The sequence below is a fragment of the Hyaena hyaena genome, unplaced genomic scaffold (assembly GCF_003009895.1).
Source record: "Hyaena hyaena isolate Hyena2069 unplaced genomic scaffold, ASM300989v1 scaffold_173, whole genome shotgun sequence".
Lineage (NCBI taxonomy): Eukaryota > Metazoa > Chordata > Mammalia > Carnivora > Hyaenidae > Hyaena > Hyaena hyaena.
The window spans coordinates 1,366,980-1,391,703 of NW_024080805.1; the positions used below are offsets into that span (position 1 = coordinate 1,366,980).

Genomic DNA, 24,724 nt, shown 5'->3' on the forward strand with positions numbered 1-24,724 from the left:
ATTATAACCTATTCTGATTTCTTTTCAAATATTAGGTGTCCTAGTTGCCTATGAAGGTTTGCCACTTCATCTTGCACTGTTCCCCAAACTTTGGACTGAGCTATGCCAGACTCAGGTAAAGAAAATGAGTTTTAGATGATTTGGTCTTTCATCTCATCTCACCATTTGGTCAGTAATTTTAGGAACAATGGGTTGAGCACTAGCCAGAAATTGGGGAGGTTTTAGAATCTTGGTAGATAAAATATGATTAATGGAAATAATAGCTATTAAGTATTGGGCATCAACTTGCCCTGTAAGGTTTTTTTACTTCAGTAGATTTGTATCACAGGATATTTCAAATATGGTATTTATAATTATGGTATTCCATATTTATGGAATTTGTCATTTATAGGTCAATATAAATAGTTGTGGTAAAAGTCCAAAACAGGGAGGTGTTTTGGGGGAAGAAGGCCTATGCCATTTCTTGCTTCTCCCTCGCTTCCCTCATCCATCTTTCTCCCCTCCACCCTTGTCAAAACTCTAGTAGAAACCATTTCAGCAGTCTGTCCTTTACCCCTTACCTTGGAGTAGTTTTCAAGGGTCTGATGTACTTTTTTTTTTTTTTTTTTTTTTTTTGCCAGCACTCAGAACAGGAAACACTATATCCTACCTACCTTAAGTGTCTAAGAGCCAACTCTTTTTACTGGGCACCTAAATAATGCTTGATTGTTGGGGAGAATGGCAGAGAGATGGGGAGAAACCAGATTGGTCCTAAGATTTGGCTCATTCCTTGGATCAGGCGTATTTAGATCCTGAGAAAACTATTGGTTTCCTGCCTGGTTGCAGCCGCCCATCCCCAGAGGAAGAGACGAGTTTGTTTACTTTGGCCTACACTTTACCCACATTACAGTATCTGAAACACTTTATGCCTCTGGTACAGCCTCCTGCCTGGGCTGTAATGCTCTATTCATTCTCCTAGGGGATGTGTGTCAGTTGGTGCTGTAACAGGAGTTTCTCTATCTCTGTCTCACAAACTGAGCTCTTCAAGTGTAGAAATGGAGTCCTGTCTATCCACTAAAGAAATGTCATTTTGTTCTCTGTGGTAGAAATCTTTGAAAGGCTCATTTACGTCGATCACATGGCTTAGTACATAGGAGACTTTGAGAAAATAACTTGCTAGGTTTTTTTTTAGCTGAGTGGTTGATTCCATTCTTGATTTGGGTAGTCGCTTTTTTTGGTTTCTGGACTCTGCCACTGGTTTTGCTTCCCTCTTGTTTTATCTACTCCAGAATTTTACTGCTCCCTTTATTGGCTTGTTTTCCAAAGAATCCCCCATCTCCAAAAACTTCCTTTAAAACAAAGCCAAACTGTCCAAGGCTTCCAAAGTCTGCCGGCGTGGTAGAAGCAGCCATCGAGAAACATAGAAAGCAGGCAGAGGCACTGGCTGGTAGAATTAGGTAGATTTTCCTGACACCAAGTATCTGAAGAGCTGGGTCCTAGTCCTTTTCAACTCCTGAATTCTTGGGAGTTGCTTACTCTAATAAAGTAAGCATATACCTGTACATATTTTCTAAACTTTGTCCTATTTTTCAGATACTCCATTTTATCTCCCATATGAATGATCTTTTATTAAAATACCTATAATCTAGAGACTATATATACTTAAAGAACACTACTTGTGTTTAAGAGCCATGACTATTTAAAAATAGGAAAACCAGATTTTAGTAAAATCTCCATATTGGGACCCACTAATTCTTGTGAGGTAATTAAAAGAGGTTTGCTATTTACCTTTGCAGTATTCATGGGGGTGGGAAGGATATTTCCAAACAAATTACTGTTGCTTAACATTTTTAACTCCTTTTGGGAAATTTCTTAAAATTTGTCCTTTTCCTACATGTAGTTTGGTTACCTATTCTCCATTAATTGGTCCCTGAAGACATTCTCATCCTATTTGCTGGTCTTACTTGTCCAGTCTTTAGTCCCTCATTTAATGCTAGATAATAAAGGTGCATTTCTTCGGAAACCTCTTTGTTCCTTTTTGGCCCTTCAGACTTATTATATAAGTCTCTTCCTCTTATATTCACATGTAGAGTCTAAGTGACTAAAACTTAGTTTATCGGGAGAACAGTTACTGTAACTGGAGTTTAAAGTGGTCTCTGAAAGGACTTAAAATGACTTCAGATGTTCATCATAAGCAGCGTGTAAGCCTCGCAGTTATTTCAGTGCTCAACCATCAGTACTTCTTCTCCCCTATTGTAGTCTGCTATGTCAAAAAACTGCATCAAGCTTTTGTGTGAAGATCCCGTTTTTGCAGAATATATTAAGTGTATCCTGATGGATGAAAGAACTTTCCTAAACAACAACATTGTCTACACATTCATGACACATTTCCTTCTAAAGGTACGTCCTACTTTCAGAACTCATTGTATTACTTCTACCTAGTTAATGGTTGTGTTTTCATTATGTTGGTCTTTTGGAGATTTTTTTTTATCTTTTTTTTTCAGGTTCAAGGTCAAGTGTTTTCTGAAGCAAACTGTGCCAATCTGATCAGCACCCTAATTACAAACTTGATAAATCAGTATCAAAATATGCAATCTGATTTCACCAACCGAGTTGAAATTTCCAAAGCAAGTGCTTCTTTAAACGGGGTAAGAACTATAGGAGGGAATAGCCATGTACTTAAGAACTTGCCTTAAATCAACTTTGGCTTTAGTATGATTTTACTACCATAACTTCTTCAAACTCTGGAAAAACTAACCAAATTCATAAAAATGTGTGTTTACTATGTCTTTGATTTGTGTAGTACACTTTCTATTACCTTGGAAGACATGAGCGAATGTCATTAAATGCTAAGGGCAGTAAGACCATTAAGAGGAGACGTTTCCTTTTATCTCTATTTACATTTTTTTTGAAAACACTACTTGTGATGTTTCTGTTATTGCCTCTGGCTCATAAATAACTGAAAGAATCAGATTAATGAAAGCTCGGGAATTAGGTGCCTTCTATAGATTTCCAGGATGCCCTGATTATACAATAATGGGATGCTAGCGCATGTCCAGCAGCAGTTTTCCAAGTAACAAAATGTTGCTTAGATGCCAGAACAGGTTGCAGGGCTAAGTAAGACTTTACTATTTGTGACATTCACCAGAAATCAGCCTATTTGAGAAACTGATTTCTAGATTGAGGCCTTCATTTCTTATGGATAATTCAGGGCCTTTTAATTCCTAAAGTTCTGGGTTTTTTTCCCCCTTCCATGTTCAGAAAACTATTGGGAGTCTTCAGTCTGACCTGATTAGCAGCATGATACATAAAGTATTGCTATTAGTGACTTTGAACCAATAAAAACAGTATATCCTAATGCTGGCTTTCTAGTTGTAGCATTCTCTAAAAATGCAGAAGAAACCAGAATGGATTCCCAGAAAAGTAAACATGAGTTAAACTGTAAACAGCTGTGTCGAAATGTTAGCTTTAGAATTTGACCAGTTCCTGTCTGGGTTTTATAGGATCTGCGTGCACTTGCTTTGCTCCTGTCAGTACACACTCCCAAGCAATTAAACCCAGCTCTAATTCCAACTCTGCAAGAGCTTTTAAGCAAATGCAGGACTTGTCTGCAGCAGAGAAACTCACTCCAAGAGCAAGAAGCCAAAGAAAGAAAAACTAAAGGTTAGCTTTATGGACTACTATTAATTACACTTTTGGGGTGGGAGAGGGGAAGACTACACTTGGTGTGACTCACTTTATTTTAGCTGTCCATTCAGTTAGGTCTCTTACATATAAATACTAAAAGCAAAACTTGCCACAAACGCACCCCCTCGCCCCCAGGCCCTCCCCAGTGTGATCTCAAGGACTCCTTTCAGAGAATCATGTTCATTTTTACAGATGATGAAGGGGCAACTCCTGTTAAAAGAAGGCGTGTTAGCAGTGATGAGGAGCACACTGTAGACAGCTGTATCAGCGACATGAAAACAGAAACCAGGGAAGTCCTGACCCCAACTAGCACTTCAGACAATGAGACAAGAGACTCTTCAATTATTGATCCAGGAACCGAGCAAGATCTTCCTTCCCCTGAAAATAGTTCTGTTAAAGAATATCGAATGGAAGTTCCATCTTCGTTTTCTGAAGACATGTCAAGTATCCGGTCACAGCATACAGAAGAACAGTCCAATGAAGGTAGATTTGAAGACTGTAAAGAATTTAAGGACCTCCAATGTACCAAGGATTCTAACCTAGCTGAGGAAGAGTCTGAGTTCCCTTCCACTTCTATCTCTGCAGTTCTCTCTGACTTAGCTGATTTGAGAAGCTGTGATGGTCAAGCTTTGCCCTCCCAGGACCCTGAGGCTGCTTTATCACTCAGTTGTGGCCATTCCAGAGGACTCTTTAGTCACATGCAGCAGCACGACATCTTAGATACTCTGTGTAGGACCATTGAATCTACGATCCATGTGGTCACAAGGATATCTGGCAAAGGAAACCAAGCTGCTTCTTGACATTAGATGTAGCATGTCTACTTTTAAGGTCCCTTCTCCCCCCACCCCCAAAGCTGTTTGTATAAGTTTTGCTTATTTCTGTTTTTGTGCTTCAGTTTGTCCAGTGCTCTCTGCTTGAATGGCAAGATAGATTTATAGGCTTAATTCTTGGTCAGGCAGAATTCCAGATGAAAAAATTTGCATCTTCAGTATACTTTCTAAAGGGCAATCAGATAACGGATATGTTTTATGTAATTAAGAGTTCACTGTAGTGGCTTTCATTTAATATGGCTGTCTGGGAGGAACAGGGTTCCCTGGCCCTGTACAATGTAATTTAAACTTACAGCATTTTTACTGTGTATAATATGGTGTCCTCTGTGCCAGTTTTGTACCTTATAATAGAGGCAGGTCGCCTCCGATCGCTGTGGTTCTTATTATCAAAATTAAGTTTACTTGTATACGGAACAACCACAAGAAATTTGATTCTGTAAAGAATCCTCTTTAGCTGTGGCCTGGCAGTATATAAATGGTGCTTTATTTAACAGAATACCTGTGGAGGAAATAAAGCACACTTGATGTAAAAATAATTGTTTTATTTTTATTGACATGACTGATTGCTATTCTGTGCACTTAATTAAACTGATTGTGATGACTTTTCATTTGTTTACATTTAACATTGCTTTAGTCTCGTCAGATGAAAGTAACAAGGACACTGTGAGCGGGAGGGAAGCACTTCTCCGTTATATTCTATTTCCTTAGTGGTGGCGGCGTCCAGAACGGAAGCTGCCCAGCAGCCTGTCGGTCCTCCACCTGGATCCTATAACCGCTACAGGGAGCAGCCTGATGATGAGGCCCAAGGCACCTCACTGCAACATGCTTCTGAACGCAACGTGGCTGCTAAGAGCTACAGACCTTAAAAACCCTGAAGTAAAATAAAGGAACAGTATCGACATGCCTTTTCTTTTTTTTTTTTTTTGTCTTCCTGAACTAAAACTACAGCTGAAAGTGGCTTGCCAGGACAAGCTTTAGTGGGAAACTTCAACTCTGTACCCAGAGGCGCATCTATGGGAGATAAGGTTAACACCTAATTTCCAGGTTGCTTGCTACTTTTAACCCAGTGAGACTCCAGCTGTAGTAAAGATTCAAACAATGCTTTGAATTCTGTAAGAGTCATGGATTTCATACAGTATAAATTAGAGGTGTCATCTTTTTTAAAAGGATTAATAGGGAAGAGGTAAACTTGATACTCTGCTTACAAAAAGTAATGCCCTTATAAAATCTTCTAATTAATTCAACCGTTTAGGGTGGTCAGCTGCAGTAAACCTTTTATTTCTTCAAAATGCTGTTTCTGCCAACAGAATTTCATGCCGCCTTCTTTACAGACAGGAACTCCTTTACAGTCCAACTGCAATTCCGTTTGCCCTGGAGCAGGCACAAAATTCAGTGCAACTGTCGCATAGTGTTCTAGAAGAAAAATAAGCAGCTTATTAATCGCATTATGAAAACTATCCATACAGTACTACTACTGGCTTTTTACAGTGGAGGTAGGGGGAGAAATCTTGAGTGTTTCCCAACCCTAGTAACAAAGGATACTGCCAACATACCTTCTGGCCAGTTCCTGTATCTCCATTTCATGACGATCTTTTTATTTGTCAACTAAAAACAGGAGAGATCCCTTAAGACATCTTTTAAAACTTCCAATACTTAACAACACAGAAAATCCTTTCATTAAAACTCCTGAGGTACTAAGGGTAATCCACGAAAACATACAGTCCCATCTTTGAGGTTAGACACCAGCACCACTAAGAATCCATTGTTCTAGGTGCTACACTGTCTTTAACGGCAGTAACATCAAGGACAGAAGTACAGGGACACTGGAAGCCAAAACTGGGCTGACGTCAAAGGTGAGGCAGTGGACGTTGGGCAACACAGACCCTAGTGATTTAGGTGGCAGAGATGTGAAACTTCTAGACTAAGAGTCGAAGAATTATATTTCTTCTAAAACCAGTACAAGTACTGTGCGACAAAGTAAGGCTCCATCTTTATCACTACTTAGTATTTGTTAACATTAATTTGTTCTACAACCAAATATAAACTTTTTACTATAACCAACTTTATAAAGTTCTCAAGTTTCTGTGCACTAAGATAAAAAACAAGTTAAAAACAGCACAGATTTTTAAAAAGCAATATTAACAGGAGAGTCCATCCCAGCTTACTTTTCTTTATCCCTAAAGATTACTTACCAATTCTACGTATTCACCAGTGATGTTCCCATCAAACATTTGGAATCTCCCTCCCTTTTCAGCTTCTAATACAGCAGGAGATTTAGAAAATTTCTGCACCAACTAACCAAGCAAAATATAACAAGAGACATTATTCCCTCATGCCCTATCACCTTCTGAACCTAAAGGCAAAGTATTAAAATGATCGCTGTGGTTTGGAGTTTTTTGGGGTTTTTTTCTAATCCTGAATATGTAGCTTTTACTTACAGTTTTCTCTCCCCTTCTGAAGGAGAAAACTCAGTATTGTATCCCCTAAATGTGGATATATTTCCCTAAAAATGCCCATCCTTTACCCCCTTAAATTTTTTTTTAGAAGTTACCCTAAAGACCTCTATCGCCACCATTCTAGGTCTCTTGAATCATTAAAAACATGGCTATGTGGGAAAATAAAAACCGGCTCCAGTTCTTAGTGGCACACGTTCTCCCGATGTCAAGTTACTGACTTCTTTCACAGTGAAGATGCTGTACAGCTGCTCTACGGTTGTGTCAAACAGTTCCATCATGCGCAGTGCCACCGTGGGGATCCTCACACCCAGCCCCGTCGGAGAGGAGGCCTGAATCTCAAGAAGAGAAGATGTTCCAAAGGACAACTAAACGGCATGCCAGGAGACAGAGCTACTTAGATTTAAAATTCAGTCTTTCAGTCTTCACAAAACACCAAATGTCCCCAAATTCCACACTACACCTTCCAGACCCATGGAAAAAGCACGAAAACCCTTTTTAGCACCACCAGTCCCAGTTACTGTGAAACAGAGCTCAAGCGCTCCCAGGCCATGGCTTAACACCCCAAATCCTACTCGGACATGTACATGAGGCCCTCTAGCCGATGAAGGACAATGACAGCACTGAAGGCCAAAGGGTGTCAGTTCCCCACCACCTGACTCCCAAGAATGGGATCCCAAACCTAATCCAAAAGTCTGGAGAGGTGTTTTCCACTGTGGCGGGTGAATCACACTATCACCCAGGTTTTGTAATCTGCCACCTACCAAAAACCCTGCCTTCGGAGCTCTGTCTTGAATAAAATTCAGTATTTATCCCATAAGAAAACCTGTTTACACATTCCTTTCCCTCAAGGATGAAAGTGTCAGTTCATCATTTCCCCCCAAAATGGCAAGGGATGCAAAGATGGACGAACTGGCCCTCTGCACTAGCCTTTACAGTTCTCCATCATTGAGAGCTTGAAACCTTCTCATTAAGCACTTCCTCTTCCCTCCGTACGCACTGGCCACCACAGCTCATACCTGCAAGGCCTTCTCACTCGGTTTCCTCTTACCTGTCAATTCCTGAGTTGCCATGGTTTTCGTTGGTAAAATCATTCCTATTGTAAATTCTATAAAGAAACATACAGGAAATGATTTTGATAGAAAACTTTGTTCCCTTTCAGCACCAGCAGTGAGGCAGAAAATCCAAAACAGCATATAAGAAAATAAGAAAACTGATACTTACAAAAAATTCCTAGATCAATGAATGTTTCAAGACCATGTATTTTTTTACATGTAAAACTAATTATGAACAACATGAGTTCCACAGCAACAGTATGCCTTTTTTCAAATGCCTCATTTCTATCTAGTTCTTGAGTAAAATTTTCAAATGTTTATTTCCAAAAAGCTCTATTTTATAAAACTACTGACAGCTTTATGACCTTTCCAACCGTCAAAGCCAGACACGTAATTGCTTCACCGTCACCTCACAACGCTCGGCCTCACAGCGTTCAAGCCTGCGGGCCAGCCAGCCACATGCATGCTCTCCAGAGAAAAGTGGCAACCCTAAAACAATCTGTGCCAACGCCCAGACACCAAGGTAACAGAGTCCGAGAATGAGGTGCAGACATCCAGGCCCCACTGGTCGTTTTGCCTGGCTGGTAACTTCTCTAATTTAGGGAAGAAGACAATAACCTCACTTCCACGCAGTGTAGGAATTATCTAGGTAAATCTCAACTATACGTGTAATACCTTTCATTCATTCAATATTCAACAAAGATTTATTAATAAGCACCTACTACGTGCCAGGCATTGTGCTAGAAGCTGGAGATGCAGCAGTCAACAAGACACCTTCCATGCCCCCCTTAGAGCTTAACAGTCTAGCAGGGAAGGTAAACATTGAACAGTTATACAAACAACTTGAATAAATTATCATTCCAGAAAAGTCTTAGCAATTCTGTAGGCAAAACAGTCCACAATGTGTACAATGCCGACAGTCACTAATCATGCTCTTAACTCATGCCTAGCTCTCGACCTCCAGACTAGTTTTTATCCTGCAGCATAAAGAGTCGTTTCTGAAGCCGCAGATCTCACCCTAACCTAGGAATCCAAGTACGGAGCAGAACTTGGGTGACTAGAAAAGGGACCCTCTGGTTCACAAGGGTTGCCTTCTTTAGCCGTCTTAAGTGCCTTCAGGTAATCTCCAAGGGCCTCCCTGACCTTGGCGGTGCCTGCAGTTTTCATAAGATCCTTCAATATATCCCCATCTCCTTTCTTTTTACTCACGTTCACCTACAAATCAGGAAAATACACGCCTAAGAAAAATCTGGTTTGATGTACTCTTAGAAGATCAGGACACATGGCTGCGAGAAGCAGTAAGACGGTGAGGGAAGGGGAAGAAGTGGAGGTGAGAGAGATGTGCCAGGTTTCTCCACAGATTTTGAGAAGCTGTAAGGATTTTTTTAATCCAAGGTCCACTGCCTGGGTTGGTGGCCAAATCTTGAGTGGACTTCTTAGAAATGTCAACCCCTTAATTTGCATACAAAATGTTGCGTGTATATGTGTGCGTATGTATTGATGACATAGTCACCCCATGGCTTTTATCAGGGTCTAGAAATGCGCTGTCCAGTATGGTAGCCACTAGCCACATTTGGCTATTGAGCACTTGAAACGTGGCTGGTCTGATTTGAGATATGTTACAAGTGTAAAACAATACACACAACAGACTTCCAAGATTTAGTACAAAAAAAGATTGTAAAAGAATCCCAATAATTTTGATAACTAATGTTAAATGGTATTTTACATATTTGGTTAAATAAAAATATTAAAATTTCATTTGTTTCTTTTAACTTTTTTAATACGGCTACTAAAAAATTTTAAATTCCGTATGTGGCTTGCATTGTGTTTTTCTATTGAACAGCGCTGGTCTAGTACCCCAAAGCCAGTGTAATTAGGAAAATCTAGTTCCCACATAACATGGCCTTGGATTGCACTTTTTTGGTAGGGAGGAGAATCGGGGGAGGGAGGAAAAGAGACAGTAAGAGTGGGGAGAAGGAGGCAGATAGGAAGAGGGAAGCATCAGAAGGCCATTCTGGCTCTGGCAATGCCTCTGTGGTATTCTCAGAATAGAGAGAGATGTTGGTTTAACATATTTCATGTCCCCATGATTCACCTGAGATGGGCAGGGTCCCAGATCCTGGGACCTACTTTGTTCTGTAATGCCACCAAGGATTGAACCTAAAAGACCAGTTTAATATGCTGATGAAAAACTTTTCAGCTGGATCTGAATACAGTGAAATGAAATCAGTCCTTAAAGGTATCAACCACATGTCTGAAGATGTCTGAGACAGCCCCCCCCCACCAATTTTTTTTCTTTTTCGAGAGAGAGACCAGGAGAAGGGAAGAGAGAAGGGGAGACACAGAATCTGAAGCAGGCTCCAGGCTCTGAGCTGTCAGCACACAGCCTGACACGGAGCTCGAACTCACAAACTGTGAGAAAATGACCTGAGCTGAAGTCAGACACTTAACCAACTGAGCCACCCAGGCCCCCAAGACAGCCACACTTTTATATAGCATTTTATAACCATTAAGGCAAGTCGAAGGTTATGTTTCTCAGTATGATTTAATTTTTTTTTAACTTTTTTTTTTTCTTATTTCTGAGAGAGAGAGAGCGTGAGCAGGGGAGGGTCAGAGAGAGAGAGAGACACAGAATCCAAAACAGGCTCCAGGCTCTGAGCTAGCTGTCAGCACAGAGCCCAACGCGGGGCTCGAACCCATGAGCCATGAGATCATGACCTGAGCCGAAGTCGGCCGCCCAACCGACTGAGCCACCCAGGCGCCCCAGTTTGATTTAATTTTTATATCTTTGTAAGCCTTCATATTTAAATATGTTTACAAATCAAAAACCCTTTGTCAAACTATCTTGGTTTGGAAACTATGGCTGCTGTACAAATGGTCCCTCCCCAGAACCAAGCTTTCAGCTCAAGAGGGCAATCCCTGAAAACCAAGCCTGGGGGGCTCCACAAGTCTCTAGCTCCCAGGAGAACTAGGAGAGCCAGTCAAAAGCAACACAGACTGACTAGTTTATGAAAAACCATGCAATATAATCAAAAGAAATCACAGCTAAAGGCTGAAAACTTTCACAATTAAAGGAAAACAGCAAAGATGCAGAAACAAAACCCCATTCAGCAAGCTGTGCATCCGCCTGAGCACTTTACCGTACATACACTGTCACGTTTATCTGATGCCACCCCTGAAAGACAAGTTAGTCCCACTTTGCAGATGAAGAGGCTGTGGAAGGTGTGGTCACCTGCCAGGGCCGCACGCCTGGTACGTGAGGCAGTCTGGGGCCGCCTCTTCTTACACGGTTCCACTCCACACCCCACACTGGTCCCCCACCCCGCTCAGTAGAGCAAACCTTCTTGGCAAACAAACCCTACACAATACCCCAAAACTACCGCACAGGAATCACAAAGTCTGTTAAACAGGTTTTCAAATGCCCAACATATATAGCAGAAGCCTGGACTTAAAAACAAACAAACAAACCAAAACTATCAGATACCTCACCTCGGTGTCATCTACTTCATTTTCTTCAGAAAGGCTGGGTATTTCAATCAATCCCTTGTGCTTTGCACCGGATTCTTTAGTTACACCTAAAATGAACAAAATGCATTCTTCAATTGCAAAGTAACAACTGGTTTATGCGAAACTGCCTTAACTGAACAGCCCGCCCTCCCCACAAGGTGCACCACAGATGGTGACAAGGCAGCCTCAAGGCTTCCCAGTATACAGGTGTTCTCCTGGCCCACAACAGAGACAGGCAAACAGCAAAGGTGGAGGAAAAACCCACCCGATGAAAGTGCACACAAAATTAAGGGCCAGCTGGCAGCATGAGACTACAGGAAGTGGGCCTTTAACCAATGTTTCTCTTTTCCTCCAATATTCTTTACCAGGATCAAAGCAGGATAAAGGGCTGTCCCAAGGAGCACTCACATAAGAGATGGGAGGCCAGAAAGGGGCAAGAAGTTCTGGTCATGGAAAGCGTGAGGGAGGCTGTGACTTAGGGAAGTTGTGTGTGGACCCCACGCAGCTGGATTTCTTTCAATACCAAACTGCCGATGGCAATGACAACATCAAGATGACAATGTAGTTACTCCCAACTTCATTCCCCCTCACAAGACCAACTAGCAGCCATCCACAGACAAGCCACCGCTGTGAGAATCCCAGATGCACCCTTGTGGACCAGAGACAAAGAAGGGCCAAATGAGAAGGGTAAGAAGTGATAACACTGATCAAACTGCCCCTCCCTGAGGCCAACACAGAGCTGTGGTTTCTTCAGTGAGGAAGAAGGTGGACATCCAGATCCCCTAGCACTGTGGGATACTTCCCAGGAAGTCCGCCTGGGTCTCAGCTCACAGGGACCACTGGGAATGAAGGGGGGGCAGGGCTTCCAATAACCAGCACTCAGATCTTGTTGGACCGCGTTCCTGCTTGCAGCAGTTCAGGAGCAAAGATCCCAGCCAGTGACTCTGCCCATCTGCAGGGCTGAGCCGTTACCCCATGGGGCCAGGGAGCTTGGTTGGCAATTATGCCTGATTTGGATTCCTAGTCAAATGGCTGAAACCAGCCATAGAGCCCATTCTACTACCCCACCCAGGCAAAGAAGCAAATCTGCTGACGGAAGCCTGACCAGAGAATCTGAGCAGCCACAGAGCCCATCCTCTAGCTCCACTTGGGCAGGAAGCCAAACCAACACCCTGCCCGACTGTTCAACATAGCCTCTGGTTCATATAAGCAGGAAGCCTGAAGCGTGTCCCTAAGCAGCCTTGAAGCTCAGCCTACAACTCTGCCCAAATGCTGGACACGGCCTATGGCCTTGTCCACACAGGGAGCCCAGACAGCCACCCTACCCAAAGAGACAGCACAGTCCCTAGCTCCTACCAACTACAGGATACAGCTGAAGACCCAACCCCACCAGAGAGCCCAGCCAGCAATGCTGCTCAACAGCAGAGCACAGCCAGTGGCTACCTGATCTCAAAGCCAACCCTGCAGACTTCTGGGACACAGTCTGATCACAGGGCAGAGCCTCAGGTCACGTCCAATCACAAAGCCCTGCCTGTGGCCTGACCTGAACAGAGTCTAGCAAGCAGAACCATCCGATCAGGATACATAGCCTAAGACCCCACCCAACCAGGAGCAATGATGGAGACCCACCCATAGCCCAGCCCAATCAGTGGCACTACCTTTCCAGGAAATATATCCAGTGACCCCACACAACCAGAGGTAACTATCGAGCCCAACTAGTGACCCCACATGACCATGTAACACAGCCAACAACTATACCCAGTTGGGAAGCCTGCCCAGCAGCCCTGATTGAACACAGAGCCCAATAAGCAGACCCACCCTACCAAGGGCCCAGCAAGTAGAGCCCTGACCCCTAACCTCAGAGCATGAGCAGTGGCCTCACCCAAAGAGAGACCCTGCCAACATATCCTGCCTACCATGATTGCAAACTGGTAAAGTCTGGAAAAGGAAACCTACTGAAGTAAACTGGTAAAGTCTGGAAAAGGAAACCACTTAGATGTGCAGATACCAATGCAAGGAACTAAGGCTCATGAAGAATCAGGTAAACAAGATACCACCAAAGGAAACTAATAAAGCTCCAAAAACACATCCTAAAGAAATAGAGATCCATAAACTATATGATTAGCAATTCAGAATAAACCTCTAGGGCACCTAGGTGGCTCTGTCGGTTGAGTGTCCGACTTCAGCCCAGGTCATGATCTCACTGCTTATGGGTTTAAGCCCCACATCAGGCTCTCTGCTGACAGTTCAGAGCCTGGAGCCTGTTTCAAATTGTGTCTCTCTCTCTCTGTCCCTCCCTTACTTTCTCTCTCTCTCTCAAAAATAAATATTTTTAAAAAAAAGAATAAACTTCTTGGGGAGCATGGGTGGCTCAGTTGGTTCAGTGTCCAACTCTTGATTTTGGCTCAGGTCACTGCCCCAGGGTCATGGGATTGAGCCCTAGGTCAGGCTCTACACATGTGAAGCCTACTTGGGATTCTCTCCCTCTGCCTCTCTTGCCCACTTTCACTCTTTCTCTCTCTAAAATAAATTTTAAAAAATTTTTTAATTAAAAAAAACACTTAAGGGGGCGCCTGGGTGGCTCAGTCGGTTAAGCATCTGACTTTGGCTCAGGTCATGATCTCACGGTTCGTGGGTTTGAACCCCACGTCAGGTTCTGTGCTGACAGCTCAGAGCCTGGAGCCTGCTTCAGATTCTGTGTCTCCATCTCTCTCTGACTCCTCTGCTCACACTGTCTCTATGAGAAATAAATACATTTTTCAAAATGTTTTTTTTTTCAAACCTTAAGTTTAGTTAACTAGAAGGACCCACAGACAACTAAATAAAATTAGGAGAACAATACATGAGCAAAATGAGAAGTACTACAAAGAAACAAAACAGAATCCCAGAGCTGAAGAATACAATGACTAAAGAACTACACAGAAAGCTTCAACAGCTCAATTGACCAAGCGGAAGAAAGAACTAGTGAACTAGAAGAAAGGTCATTTGAAATTAGCATCATAAAAACATAAGAATGTGAGGGGCGCCTGGGTGGCTCAGTTGGCCAATAAGCATTGGACTTCAGGTCACAATCTCGAGGTCAAGCCCTATATTAGGCTGTGTGCTGACACCTCAGAGCCTGGAGCCTCCTTCAGATTCTGTGTCTCCCTCTCTCTCTGCCCCTCCCCCACTCATGCTCTCTCTCAAAAATAAACAAACATTAAAAAAATTTTTTTAAACATAAGAATGTGTAAAACTCACTGGTAACAGTAAATATATGGTCAAAGTTAGATCATCTACTATTGTAATGGTGTTGCATAATTCATTTACAACTCTACTTTAAAAGAGCTGAACATATTAAAAATGGCCCTAACTACAAATAACTTGTTACTAGATACACAATATAAAAACATGCAAATTGTAACATTAAGAACCTAAAATATGAGGAAAGCAGAAGCATAAATTTTTGTATGCTATCAAAGTTGTTAATAGTTTAAATAGCATGTTATAAATATAAGATATTTCGTGTAAGTCTCAGGTAACCACCAGAGGAAAATCACTGGAGGAAAACCTGTAGTACGTACACAAAAGATTATGATAAAGGAGTCAAAGCACACCACCACAAAAAGACATGAAATCACCAAAGAAGACAGCAAGAGAAGAAGCCAGAAACATAGGATCTACAAAGCAGAAAACAAAATGGCAAGTGTGAGTTGTTATCTGTCAATAATTAGTTTATATATAAACTGATTAAATTATCTAATCAAAAAACACAGAATGGATGGATGGATTAAAAAGAAATAAAGGAAACAACATCCAATAATCTGCTGCCTGAACACAGAGACTCACTTTAGTACGAGAGTGAGAGTAAGGGGGTGAAAAAGATATTTCAAGCAAATGGGAACCAATAAAAAGGAGTAGCTATGCTTGTGTTAAGCAAAATATTAGGAAAAAGTGGTCAAAAAAAAAAAAAGAAGGTAATTATATAATGGCAAAGGGATCAATTCATCCAAAAGATATAACAACTGTAAATTTTTATGTGCCCAACACTGAAGAACCTACATACATAAAGCAAACAATGATAGATGAACTAAAATAAGAAATAAATGGCAACACAATAATGGTTGGATGCCCCACACTCAACAATGGAGAGATCTCCCAGACAAAAAATCAATAAGGAAACAGCAGATTTGAACACTATACACCAAATGGAACTAACAGACATAAACAGAACAGTCCATTAAACAGCAACAGAATACACATTCTTCTCAAAGATCCACATGACATCATCTGGGATAAATCATGTTAGGACACAAAACAAGTCTCAACAAATTCAAAAATATAAAAATTACAGTTAAGTATCTTTTCATACCACAATGGTATGTAACTAGAAGTTAGTAACAAGAGGAAAGCTGAAAATTCACAAATACACAGAAATTAAATAAAACATTCCTGTCACCAATGGCTCAAAGAAATCAAAAAGGAATTTTAAAAATAACTTGAGACAGGAAAACCTGGGTGGCTCAGTAGGTTAAGTGGCCGACTTCAGCTCAGGTCATGATCTCATGGCTCATGGGTTCAAGCCTCATGTCGGGCTCTGTGCTGACAGCCCGGAGTCTGGAGCCTGCTTCGGATTCTGTGTCTCCATCTCTATCTGCCCCTCCCTTGCTCACACTATGTCTCTCTCTCAAAAATAAATAAACATTAAAAAAATTTTTTTAATAAATAATTGATACTGGCAAAACTTAATAATCACATGCAAAAGACTGACACCGGATCCCTGTCTTATACCACTCACAAAAACTAATTCAAAATGAATTAAAGACTTAAATGTTAAGATCTAAAACCATAAAACTCCTAGAAGGAGGAGAAAAGCTCCCTGATAATGGTCTTGGCAATGCTTTTTGGATCTGAAACCAAAAGCACAAGCAACAAAAGCAACACAAGTAAGACCACCTCAAACAAAAAAGCTTCTGCCAAGAAAAATTATCAGTTAACAAACTGAAAGGGCAACCTACAGAAACGGAGATAATATTTGCAAACCTTATCTGATAAGAAGTTAACATCCAAAATGCAAAAGGAACTCTTAAAACTTGACAAAAACATAATCCCATTAAAAATGGGCAAAGGATGTACATAGACACTTATGCAAAGGAGATACTCAAATGGATGACAGGTACATGAAAAGGTGCTCAACAAACTAATCATCAGGGAAATGCAGATCAAAATCACAATGAGGGGGGCACATGGGTAAAGCAGCTGACTCTTGATTTGGCTCAGGTCATGATCTCAGGGTCATGGGATCAAGTCCCCATTTGGATTCTGCACTGGGTGTAGAGCCTGCTTGAGATTCATTCATTCATTCATTCATTCATTCATTCATTCATTCTCTCTCTCTCTCTCAAAAATTAAAAAAAATTTAAGTTTAAAAAACAAAAAATCACAATCATGTATCGCCGTATATGTGCTGGAAAGACTAGGCTCAGAAAGAGATAACAAGTGTTGGTGAGGATGTGGACAATAGGGAACACTTGCGTGCTGTCAGTAGGACTACAAATTGATGCAGCCACTGTGAAAAGTGGATGGAGGTTCCTCAGAAAATTGAAACCAGAAGCACCATATGATCCAGCAATCCCACTTCTGGGTATACCAGTAAAACCTTGGTTTGCAACCATAATTCGTTCCAGAAACATGCTTGTAATTCAAAGCATTTATATATCAAAGCGAATTTCAAGTTGTGCTTGTCGTGGGCTCAGCTGTCATGAGTTGTGACCATGTGACATTTGGCATCACCTACTACTCACACTGCAAGATGTTACTCGTTTATCATGTTAAAATTTATTAGAAATGTTTGCTCATCTTGCAGAATGCTCACAAAACGTTACTCACAATCCAAGGTTTTACTTATATCCAAAGGAAATAAAATCACTAAGAGACATCTGCACCTCCATGTTGACTACAGTACTATTTATAGTTGCTGACACATGGAAACAACCTAAGTTATCCCCTGATGGATAAATGGATAAAGAAAATGTGGTGTTATACACACACACACACACACACACACACACATATTATTCAGCTATTAAAAAAAAAAAAGAAAGAAATCCTGCCATTTCAAACAACATGGACAGACCCTGTGGGCATTATGCTAAGTGAAAAAAGTCAAAGACAAAAATTATATGAGCTCATTTATATGTGAAATCTAAAAAACCAGACTCCTAAAAGCAGAGAGTAGATTGGTGGTTGCAGGGAGCCAGTGGTCTTGAAGGTGGTCAGAGGAAACAGAGGGTCCAAACTCCCAGTTACAGGAAGAAGTTCTGAGGATGCGATGCACAGCCTGATAACTACAGTTAACAATACCATATTGTATATTTGAAAGTTGCTAATGAAAATAAATCTGGAAAGTTTTCAACATACACACACACACACAAAATTTTACCTATACGAGGTATGTGTTAACTAACCTTATTGTGATCATTTATATATATATATATCACAATTTGTGTGTATATATATACACAAATGATAGATACCATCAGACCATATACCTTAGCCTTATACAATGTTGTAAGTCAACTGTGTCTCAGTTAAGGTGGGAAAAAATTAAAGTTTAATTTTAAAAAGAAAAAAAAAGACCAGAGTTTTGACTCTTGACCAGAGGGTCTCACTTGCCACTTCTGGGGCTCACTGCTGAGGAGAAAAGCACAAGGGGTCAGAGCGGGGCACCCTCAGCCTGCCCTTCGGCTGCAGCCTTGGAGTGGTTGAGTCTCATGCCACAAAGGAGGCAGTTGCCGCTTTGACATGAGGGAGACAGAAGAGACACAAGACCACGAGCTTCCCTGGGACACTAGAGTCCTGTGCCAGGGGTGGGGTGGGGTGTAAGGGGCCAGATCCTGCTATGTCCAGCCAGCCATAGACAATGAGAGAGAAAACCTCTAGCCAGAAAGTCCCAGGAGGGAGTGGACGACTTCTGACACTTGTAGAGCACCTTCCCGGGCTCAAGCCCGGCTCTAGCAAAGTGGCCAGCAGGGCAAAAGCCCAGGGCCAGCTTACCGTGGGACTCTCTAACCCAACTCTTAAGAAAGGAGCTGACTCCTGGGCAGAGGCCCAAACTCTGAGTACAATTTTCTAGAACTAGATCTTTCCCTCTCCCCTCCTCTTCCTTTCCCTTTATCTTCATATCCATGATTATTTCAACAAGTATTCACTGAGCCCAGACGGTCTCTCAGCCAGGAACACCACAGGAGAAACTTACTCTTTCAACAAACACACAACGTTCTGGACAGTGATCTGGGGCTGGAAACAAAACCAATCCATCCCTGACCAAATGACCTACAGAATGACACCAACACAAATGTTCATAACTGATGAACAAATAAACAAAATGTGCCATATCTGTACAAGAGAGTACCATTCAAGCATAAAAAGGAATGAAACATGCTACAACACGACAAGCCTTGAAAACATTATGCTAAGTGAAAGAAGCCAGTCACCTCCATGTGTGACCCAAAAATCATAAAATTCCCAGAAGAGCACAAGCAGTAATTTCTCTGACACTGGCCACAGCAACACTTTTCTAGATATGTCTCCTGTGGCGAGGAAAATAAAAGCAAAAATAAACTCTGGGATTACATCAAAATAAAAAGCTTCTGCACAGCAAAGGAAACAATCAACAAAACTAAAAACCTACTGAATGGGAGAAGATTTGCAAATGATATATCCAATAAAGGGTTTTAGTATCCAAAATATACAAAGAACTTCTACAGGAGTGTCTGGCTGGCTCAGTCAATACAGCCTGTGATTTTTCATTTTGGGGTTGTGAGTTTGAGTGCCACACTGGATGCAGAGCTTACTAAAAAAATATTTTTCAAAAAATAAAAATCTTTTATAACAACACCAAAAAAATAAATAATCCAATTTAAAAGCAGACAAAAGACATGAACAGACATTTCTCCAAAGAAGACATACGGATGGCCAACAGACACATGAAAAGATGCTCAACATCACTAATTATCAGGGAACTGCAAATCAGAACCAAAATGAGAGATCACCTCACATCTATCAAAGTGGCTAAAATTAAAAAATACAAGAAACAGGGCGCTGGGCTGCCTCAGTCAGGAGGGTGGGGGACTCCTGATCTTGGGTCATGAGTTTGAGCCCCACTTTGGGTGTAGAGATTACTTAAATATTTTTTAAAAATAGCAAAAACAGGAGAAACAAGATGTATTGGTGAGGATGTGGCGAAATAGGGACCCTCCTGCACTGTTGGTGGGAATGCAAACTGGTGTAGCTACTGTGGAAAACAGTGTGAAGGTTCCTCAACAAATTAAAAATAAAACTACCCTATGACCCAGAAATCACATTACTGGGTATGTACCCAAAGAAAATGAAAACACTAATTCGAAAGGATATGCAGCCCTATATCTATTACCATCATTTAGAATAGCCAAATTATGGAAGCAGCCCAAATGTCCATCAACAGATGAATGGATAAAGAGGAGGAGGTATACATATACAATGGAATATCACTCAGCCATAAAAAAGAATGAAATCTTGCACTTTGCAACATGGATGGATCTCGAGATCCATCTAACAACATTCAGTAAGTCAAAGAATAGATACCATATGATTTCACTCATATGCAGAATTTAAGAAACAAAACAAATGAACAAAGGGAAAAAAAACAAACAAACCAAACAACAGACTCTTAACTATAGAAAATAAACTGATGGTTACCAGAGGGGAGGGGTTGGGGGTGGGTGAAACAGGTGAAGGGGATTTGGAGTACACTTATCATGATGAATAATAATAATATATATACAATTGTTGAATCCGTATATTGTACCTCTGAAACTAACTGAAATATACTGGCATTAAAACAAAAAAATAAAAAATAAAAAAAGGGGCCAGTCACAAAAGACCACATTCTCTGGGATTTCATTCATAGAAGTGTCCAGAATAGGCAAATCCACTGAGATAGAAAACAGATTAGTGGTTGCCCAACACTGGGAAGTGACTGCTAGTGAGTACAGGGGTTTTTGTGCGTGATGAAAATGTTCTAAAATCAACTGTAGTGACGGCTGCACACCATCTGTGAATATGCTAGAAACCAGTGAACTATATACTTTACATGGATGATCTATATGGTGTGTGAATCAGACTCAGTAAAGCTGAGTATTTTAAAAATCCCTGCCCTGATGAATGGGGATTGGAAGGGAACCAGATAAATAAAATGCTTAAATAGTCATATAAGGAAACCAAATAATGGTGTTTGGGAGGGGAATAAAGCGGGTAGGGAGAAAGTACAAGGAAGGGACCTACGATTTTTGTAGGATAGAGATAGGTGGCTTCACTCAGGAGAAGGACCGGAAGGACCCAAAAGAGTCCGCATGCAGCTGTCTAGCAGAAGAGTGTTTCAACAGCTCCAGAAAACTCTACGGCTCGCAAGTGTCTAGCAGACAAGAATTCAGCTGCAATCAAAGAGCTCTAAGTAGCTGTGTGATGGGATAAAGGGAAGCCCCCAGCTTGTCGGACATGACAGAAGGGTAACTGGAACTACAAAGCAATTCAGGGGCCAGTAAGTGCCAGGCCCATACCAGGAGTTCTAAAAATATCTGCTGAATGAATGAATGAATGAATGATAAATGAACCAACTCTGCCCCAAGGCCGCCTCCAGCCCTAGCTGTCCCCTGAGCCCCGTTACCTTTCCAGCTCAGTCTGATGTTCCACTCATAGAAGAAAATCAGCTTTCCTTTGCGGCTGCTGCAAGAAGCCTCCCCTTCCACCTGCTTCAGCTCACTGATCTCACCGCGTCCAGTCTCATTCTCCACGATGATGCCCACCAGGAGGTCACGGAGTTTTCCCTTGGACCAGCTAGTGGCATCCCGCTCTGTCCCGCCAGGGAGAAAGGCAGAGCCATGAATGGAAGACCCCAGCTGGGGCATCAGGGCAGTGACTTCAGCCCACTTCCTCTCAGGCAGCCTTGAAACACCTGCCGACCTCAAAGTTCCAAGCGTGCTTCGCAACTCAGATTTCTACCAAATATCTTTTCATACCCCTGCTCAGTTCCTTAAGATACCATTATCCACCATGTAAAGTAGTATTTTGTCTTCAAAACACTAGCTTACTTGGGGGGGCGGGGGGTAGGGAGTCTAGCCATCTCACCCATTGGAAACGTATGGGCAAAGCCTGGACCATACAAAAAGGTAGTCCTAACTGAAATAATTTTAATCAAACAAGACAAATGATCAAATATTTTCACACATATATCATCTCATGCAATCTTCCCAAATAAATGTTCCTATTTTAGGGAGTGGAAACGAGGTGAGAGAAGTACATGATGTGTCATGGTGACGGTGCTGGGAAAGGAGAGGCCAGGGCTCCCTCAATAAGCCGCTCACAGGCTGACGGCTTTACTCTGCCCTGACCTGCCTCAACATCATCTTGATTGCCCTGAGGTACCACAGTCCTCAATGATGCTGCATCGCCCCTGAAACTCCGGGGCAGAGAAGGAGGCAGATATCAAGCCCGTGTTCCAGATGACGTCCAAAATGGATGTGCAACTGCTCAAACTCCTAAAAGGCAGGGCTCACCAGGGGCCAATCGAGTTAGATCTACAGCTAAGATCCAAACTCCTGTTCTTTCCACTACACGCAGGCCAACAGGCGCGCGCGCACATACACACACACGCACACTCTAGCTCTTTTTAACTTCTAGAGACATCAAGAGGGTTGGGGGTAGAGAGGAGTCTTAAGGTCACAGCCTGTCAAAGTTGAAAAGGTAAATCAGATACCATTCGTGGGGCCCAAACTAAGTTTCACAAGGAGGAAACTGAAGTCCCAAAGGCAAATGGAGAGAAACCCCCGGGCTTCCGGACTCACCGGGGGCTATTACAGCCGCTCTCTGAGCAGCTGCGGGGGCCGGGGGAAATCTTCTGCACCTGTGCAGGCCCCGCCCCACGGAGGAAGCGCTGCCGCCGGAGAGGCCCTGGAGCAGCCCGACCACGCCACCCCCCGCAGGGCACCGGGAGCCGGGTGCTCGCAGAGGGACCCCACCACCCCGCCCGCCGCTCCGGAGGAGAAGGCCCAAAAGCCCCGGCCGCACCAGTGCCAGTTGTTCACGTTGGTCCCGTCCTCCCGCTCCTCCACGATCCAGCGCGGGTCCCCCTGGGCCCACTTGGCCATGTCTGTGCTGGCGGAGCGGCCTCCGCAGAGAATAAGGAAGGGCCTCGGCGCCGGCTGCCCTGCGGCTCCGTAGCTGCGCTTCCGGCCTCCAAGCCCGGGATCCGAGCGTTCGCGGCGCCCAGAAAGTGCCAGAAAATCCCGCCTCCTGCGCGCCGCCCCGCCCCGCTGCGGGGCGCCGAGTGAGCCAGAGCCCCCCCTCCCGCCTGGGATCCAGGAGGCCGCGACGCGCGGTGCAGTAGGGTGTAGGGGCGGGGAGGCCGCGAAGGCGGGGCGGGGCCGCGCGGCCTGGGAGGCAGGGGTGATGCGGAAAAGGCGTCCAAGGCGTAAGGCTGGGGAGGGGCGCGATCCGGGAGTCGTCGGCCCGCTGCGGGGCTCGCCGCCTGCGAAACTCCGAGACGCCGTTTAAGGATTCTTTATTATTATGGCAGTGATTTATTTTCAGTGCAAGAAACCGGGGCGGTAAGGGACACCTGAGAGAGGTATTGGGGATGCAGCTGGCAGGCTATCAGCGGCCGTGCTAACTGTATTCGGCGAACCTGGTCCTGAAGGATGCGCCCGGAGCACTTGACCGCTGTGCTGGCTGTGCGACACGCTCTAAATTGGAGCGCGCGCATGGTGCGCTGTGGTCGGTGCCGTGCGCGCGCTTTTCACTCCGTAATCATATTCTGTTCCTGCAGTTAGTTCACTCTGGTTCTCACTTCTTTCCAACACCTGCACAAACAGCACAAGCTCCCAAATTATGAGTTACTTCAGGAATGTTTACATTTTTATGCACGTAATAATCCTTCATTGATGACCAAAGAATGTGATTGCAAGCGCATTTAGATCTGTATCAGTGTAACCTGGGGGGAAACAAGAGGTACCAGGAAACACACAAAGGCAGAGGCTATAATTATTAAAATTTTATGTGAAAATATTTTGTAATATTTATACAAAAAGAATTTATCCCAATGGAAGTGACTCAATTAAAATGAAATGGAGAGGCGCCTGGGTGGCTCAGTCAGGTAAGCCTCCGACTTCAGCTCAGGTCATGATCTCACGTTTCGTGGGTTCCACCCCCGTGTTAGGCTCTCTGCTGACTGCCAGCTCAGAGCCTGGAGCCTGTTTCAGATTCTGTCTGTCTCTCTCTGCATGATTCCACTTATCTGAACTGTTTAGAGTAGCCAGATTCACAGAGAGAGAATAGTGGTTGCAAGGGGCTGGGGCAGGGGGAGAGAGGGGGCAGCATGGGAGTTATTGTTTAATGGGTGTAGAGTCTCAGTTTTACAAGATAAAGAGAGTCCTGGAAATGGACAGTGATGATGATTGCACATTATGTTTTCAATACCACTGAACTGTACACCGAATGGTGAAGATGGTAAATTTTGTTACATGTATTTTACCACACAGACACACACACAATAAAATCAATGAATCAGTGAGTAAAAGGCTGTTGGAGAAGAGCATATTCACACAGTCTGAGGTGCTTCATACACACACACACACACAAACTCACACAGTTTGCCTCTTAACCACAAAAGGGAAAAGTGATCTTTACAAAGGAGAAAACTGGATGTAAGCGATGAATCACAGGAATCTACCTCCAAAACCAAGAGCACTCTATACTCTGTACATTAGCCAACTTGACAATTACAGATAAAAAAAAAAATAAAGTTCTTTTCCATTTCTTAGGGAGAGAAGTCACTGCTCTAAATCCTACTTCTCAAAGCATAAAAAACAAAGCATAAAAAAAAAAAACAGAAAACTGGAGGCTAACCATGTTAACCAAATGATCAAACTCAGAATCACCAATAGCGGAGCAAATAAACATGGATATACCATCACCTATGCAGTATTCCTGCCCAAAGTGCTTAATCTGAATCAAATCATGCAGAAACAGTCAGCAAAGCTCAAGTTGAGGGAAATTCTGCAAGACGAGGCTGGTCTGGACTCTGCAAATAAACATTTCATGAATGTCAAAAGAAGACTAAAGAGGGGTGCAGGCTGTGGCTCAGTTCAGAGCATCCAACTCTTAATCTTAGGGTGGTGAGTTTGAGCCTCACGTTGGG

At 42.8% G+C, this 24,724-nt stretch overlaps 2 protein-coding genes across 9 annotated transcripts in view; one reads left to right on the forward strand and one right to left on the reverse strand.

Annotated features, from left to right (window-relative positions):
- Positions 1-5,428, forward strand: part of USP34 (ubiquitin specific peptidase 34) — a 252,168-nt gene extending 246,740 nt beyond the window's left edge. For 6 of the 7 annotated variants that reach the window (XM_039240319.1, XM_039240314.1, XM_039240315.1 and 3 more), the window contains 5 exons: positions 36-115; positions 2,239-2,379; positions 2,484-2,627; positions 3,483-3,642; positions 3,859-5,104. In XM_039240319.1, coding sequence (XP_039096250.1) covers positions 36-115; positions 2,239-2,379; positions 2,484-2,627; positions 3,483-3,642; positions 3,859-4,466 — 1,133 coding nt within the window. In that variant the 3' untranslated portion in view covers positions 4,467-5,104. Of the gene's footprint in view, positions 1-35; positions 116-2,238; positions 2,380-2,483; positions 2,628-3,482; positions 3,643-3,858; positions 5,105-5,204 lie in introns of those variants that run through there. The other variant, XM_039240318.1, reaches the window with a different exon arrangement.
- On the reverse strand, positions 5,407-22,905 carry LOC120237151 (activator of 90 kDa heat shock protein ATPase homolog 2). Of its 2 annotated transcripts, XM_039240322.1 has the most exons (9): positions 22,597-22,904; positions 21,197-21,387; positions 11,494-11,579; positions 9,106-9,219; positions 7,969-8,058; positions 7,171-7,281; positions 6,689-6,790; positions 6,050-6,101; positions 5,407-5,909 (listed from the first exon to the last, which is right to left on the reverse strand). In XM_039240322.1, exons 1-9 carry the CDS (start codon positions 22,674-22,676, stop codon positions 5,737-5,739), a joined length of 999 nt encoding a protein of 332 aa, XP_039096253.1. In that variant the 5' UTR covers positions 22,677-22,904; the 3' UTR covers positions 5,407-5,736. The 2 variants fall into 2 exon arrangements, with proteins under 2 accessions (XP_039096253.1, XP_039096254.1); XM_039240323.1 differs by lacking the exon at positions 7,171-7,281 and having other exon boundaries at positions 22,597-22,905.
- Between the last annotated feature and the right edge of the window lie 1,819 nt (positions 22,906-24,724).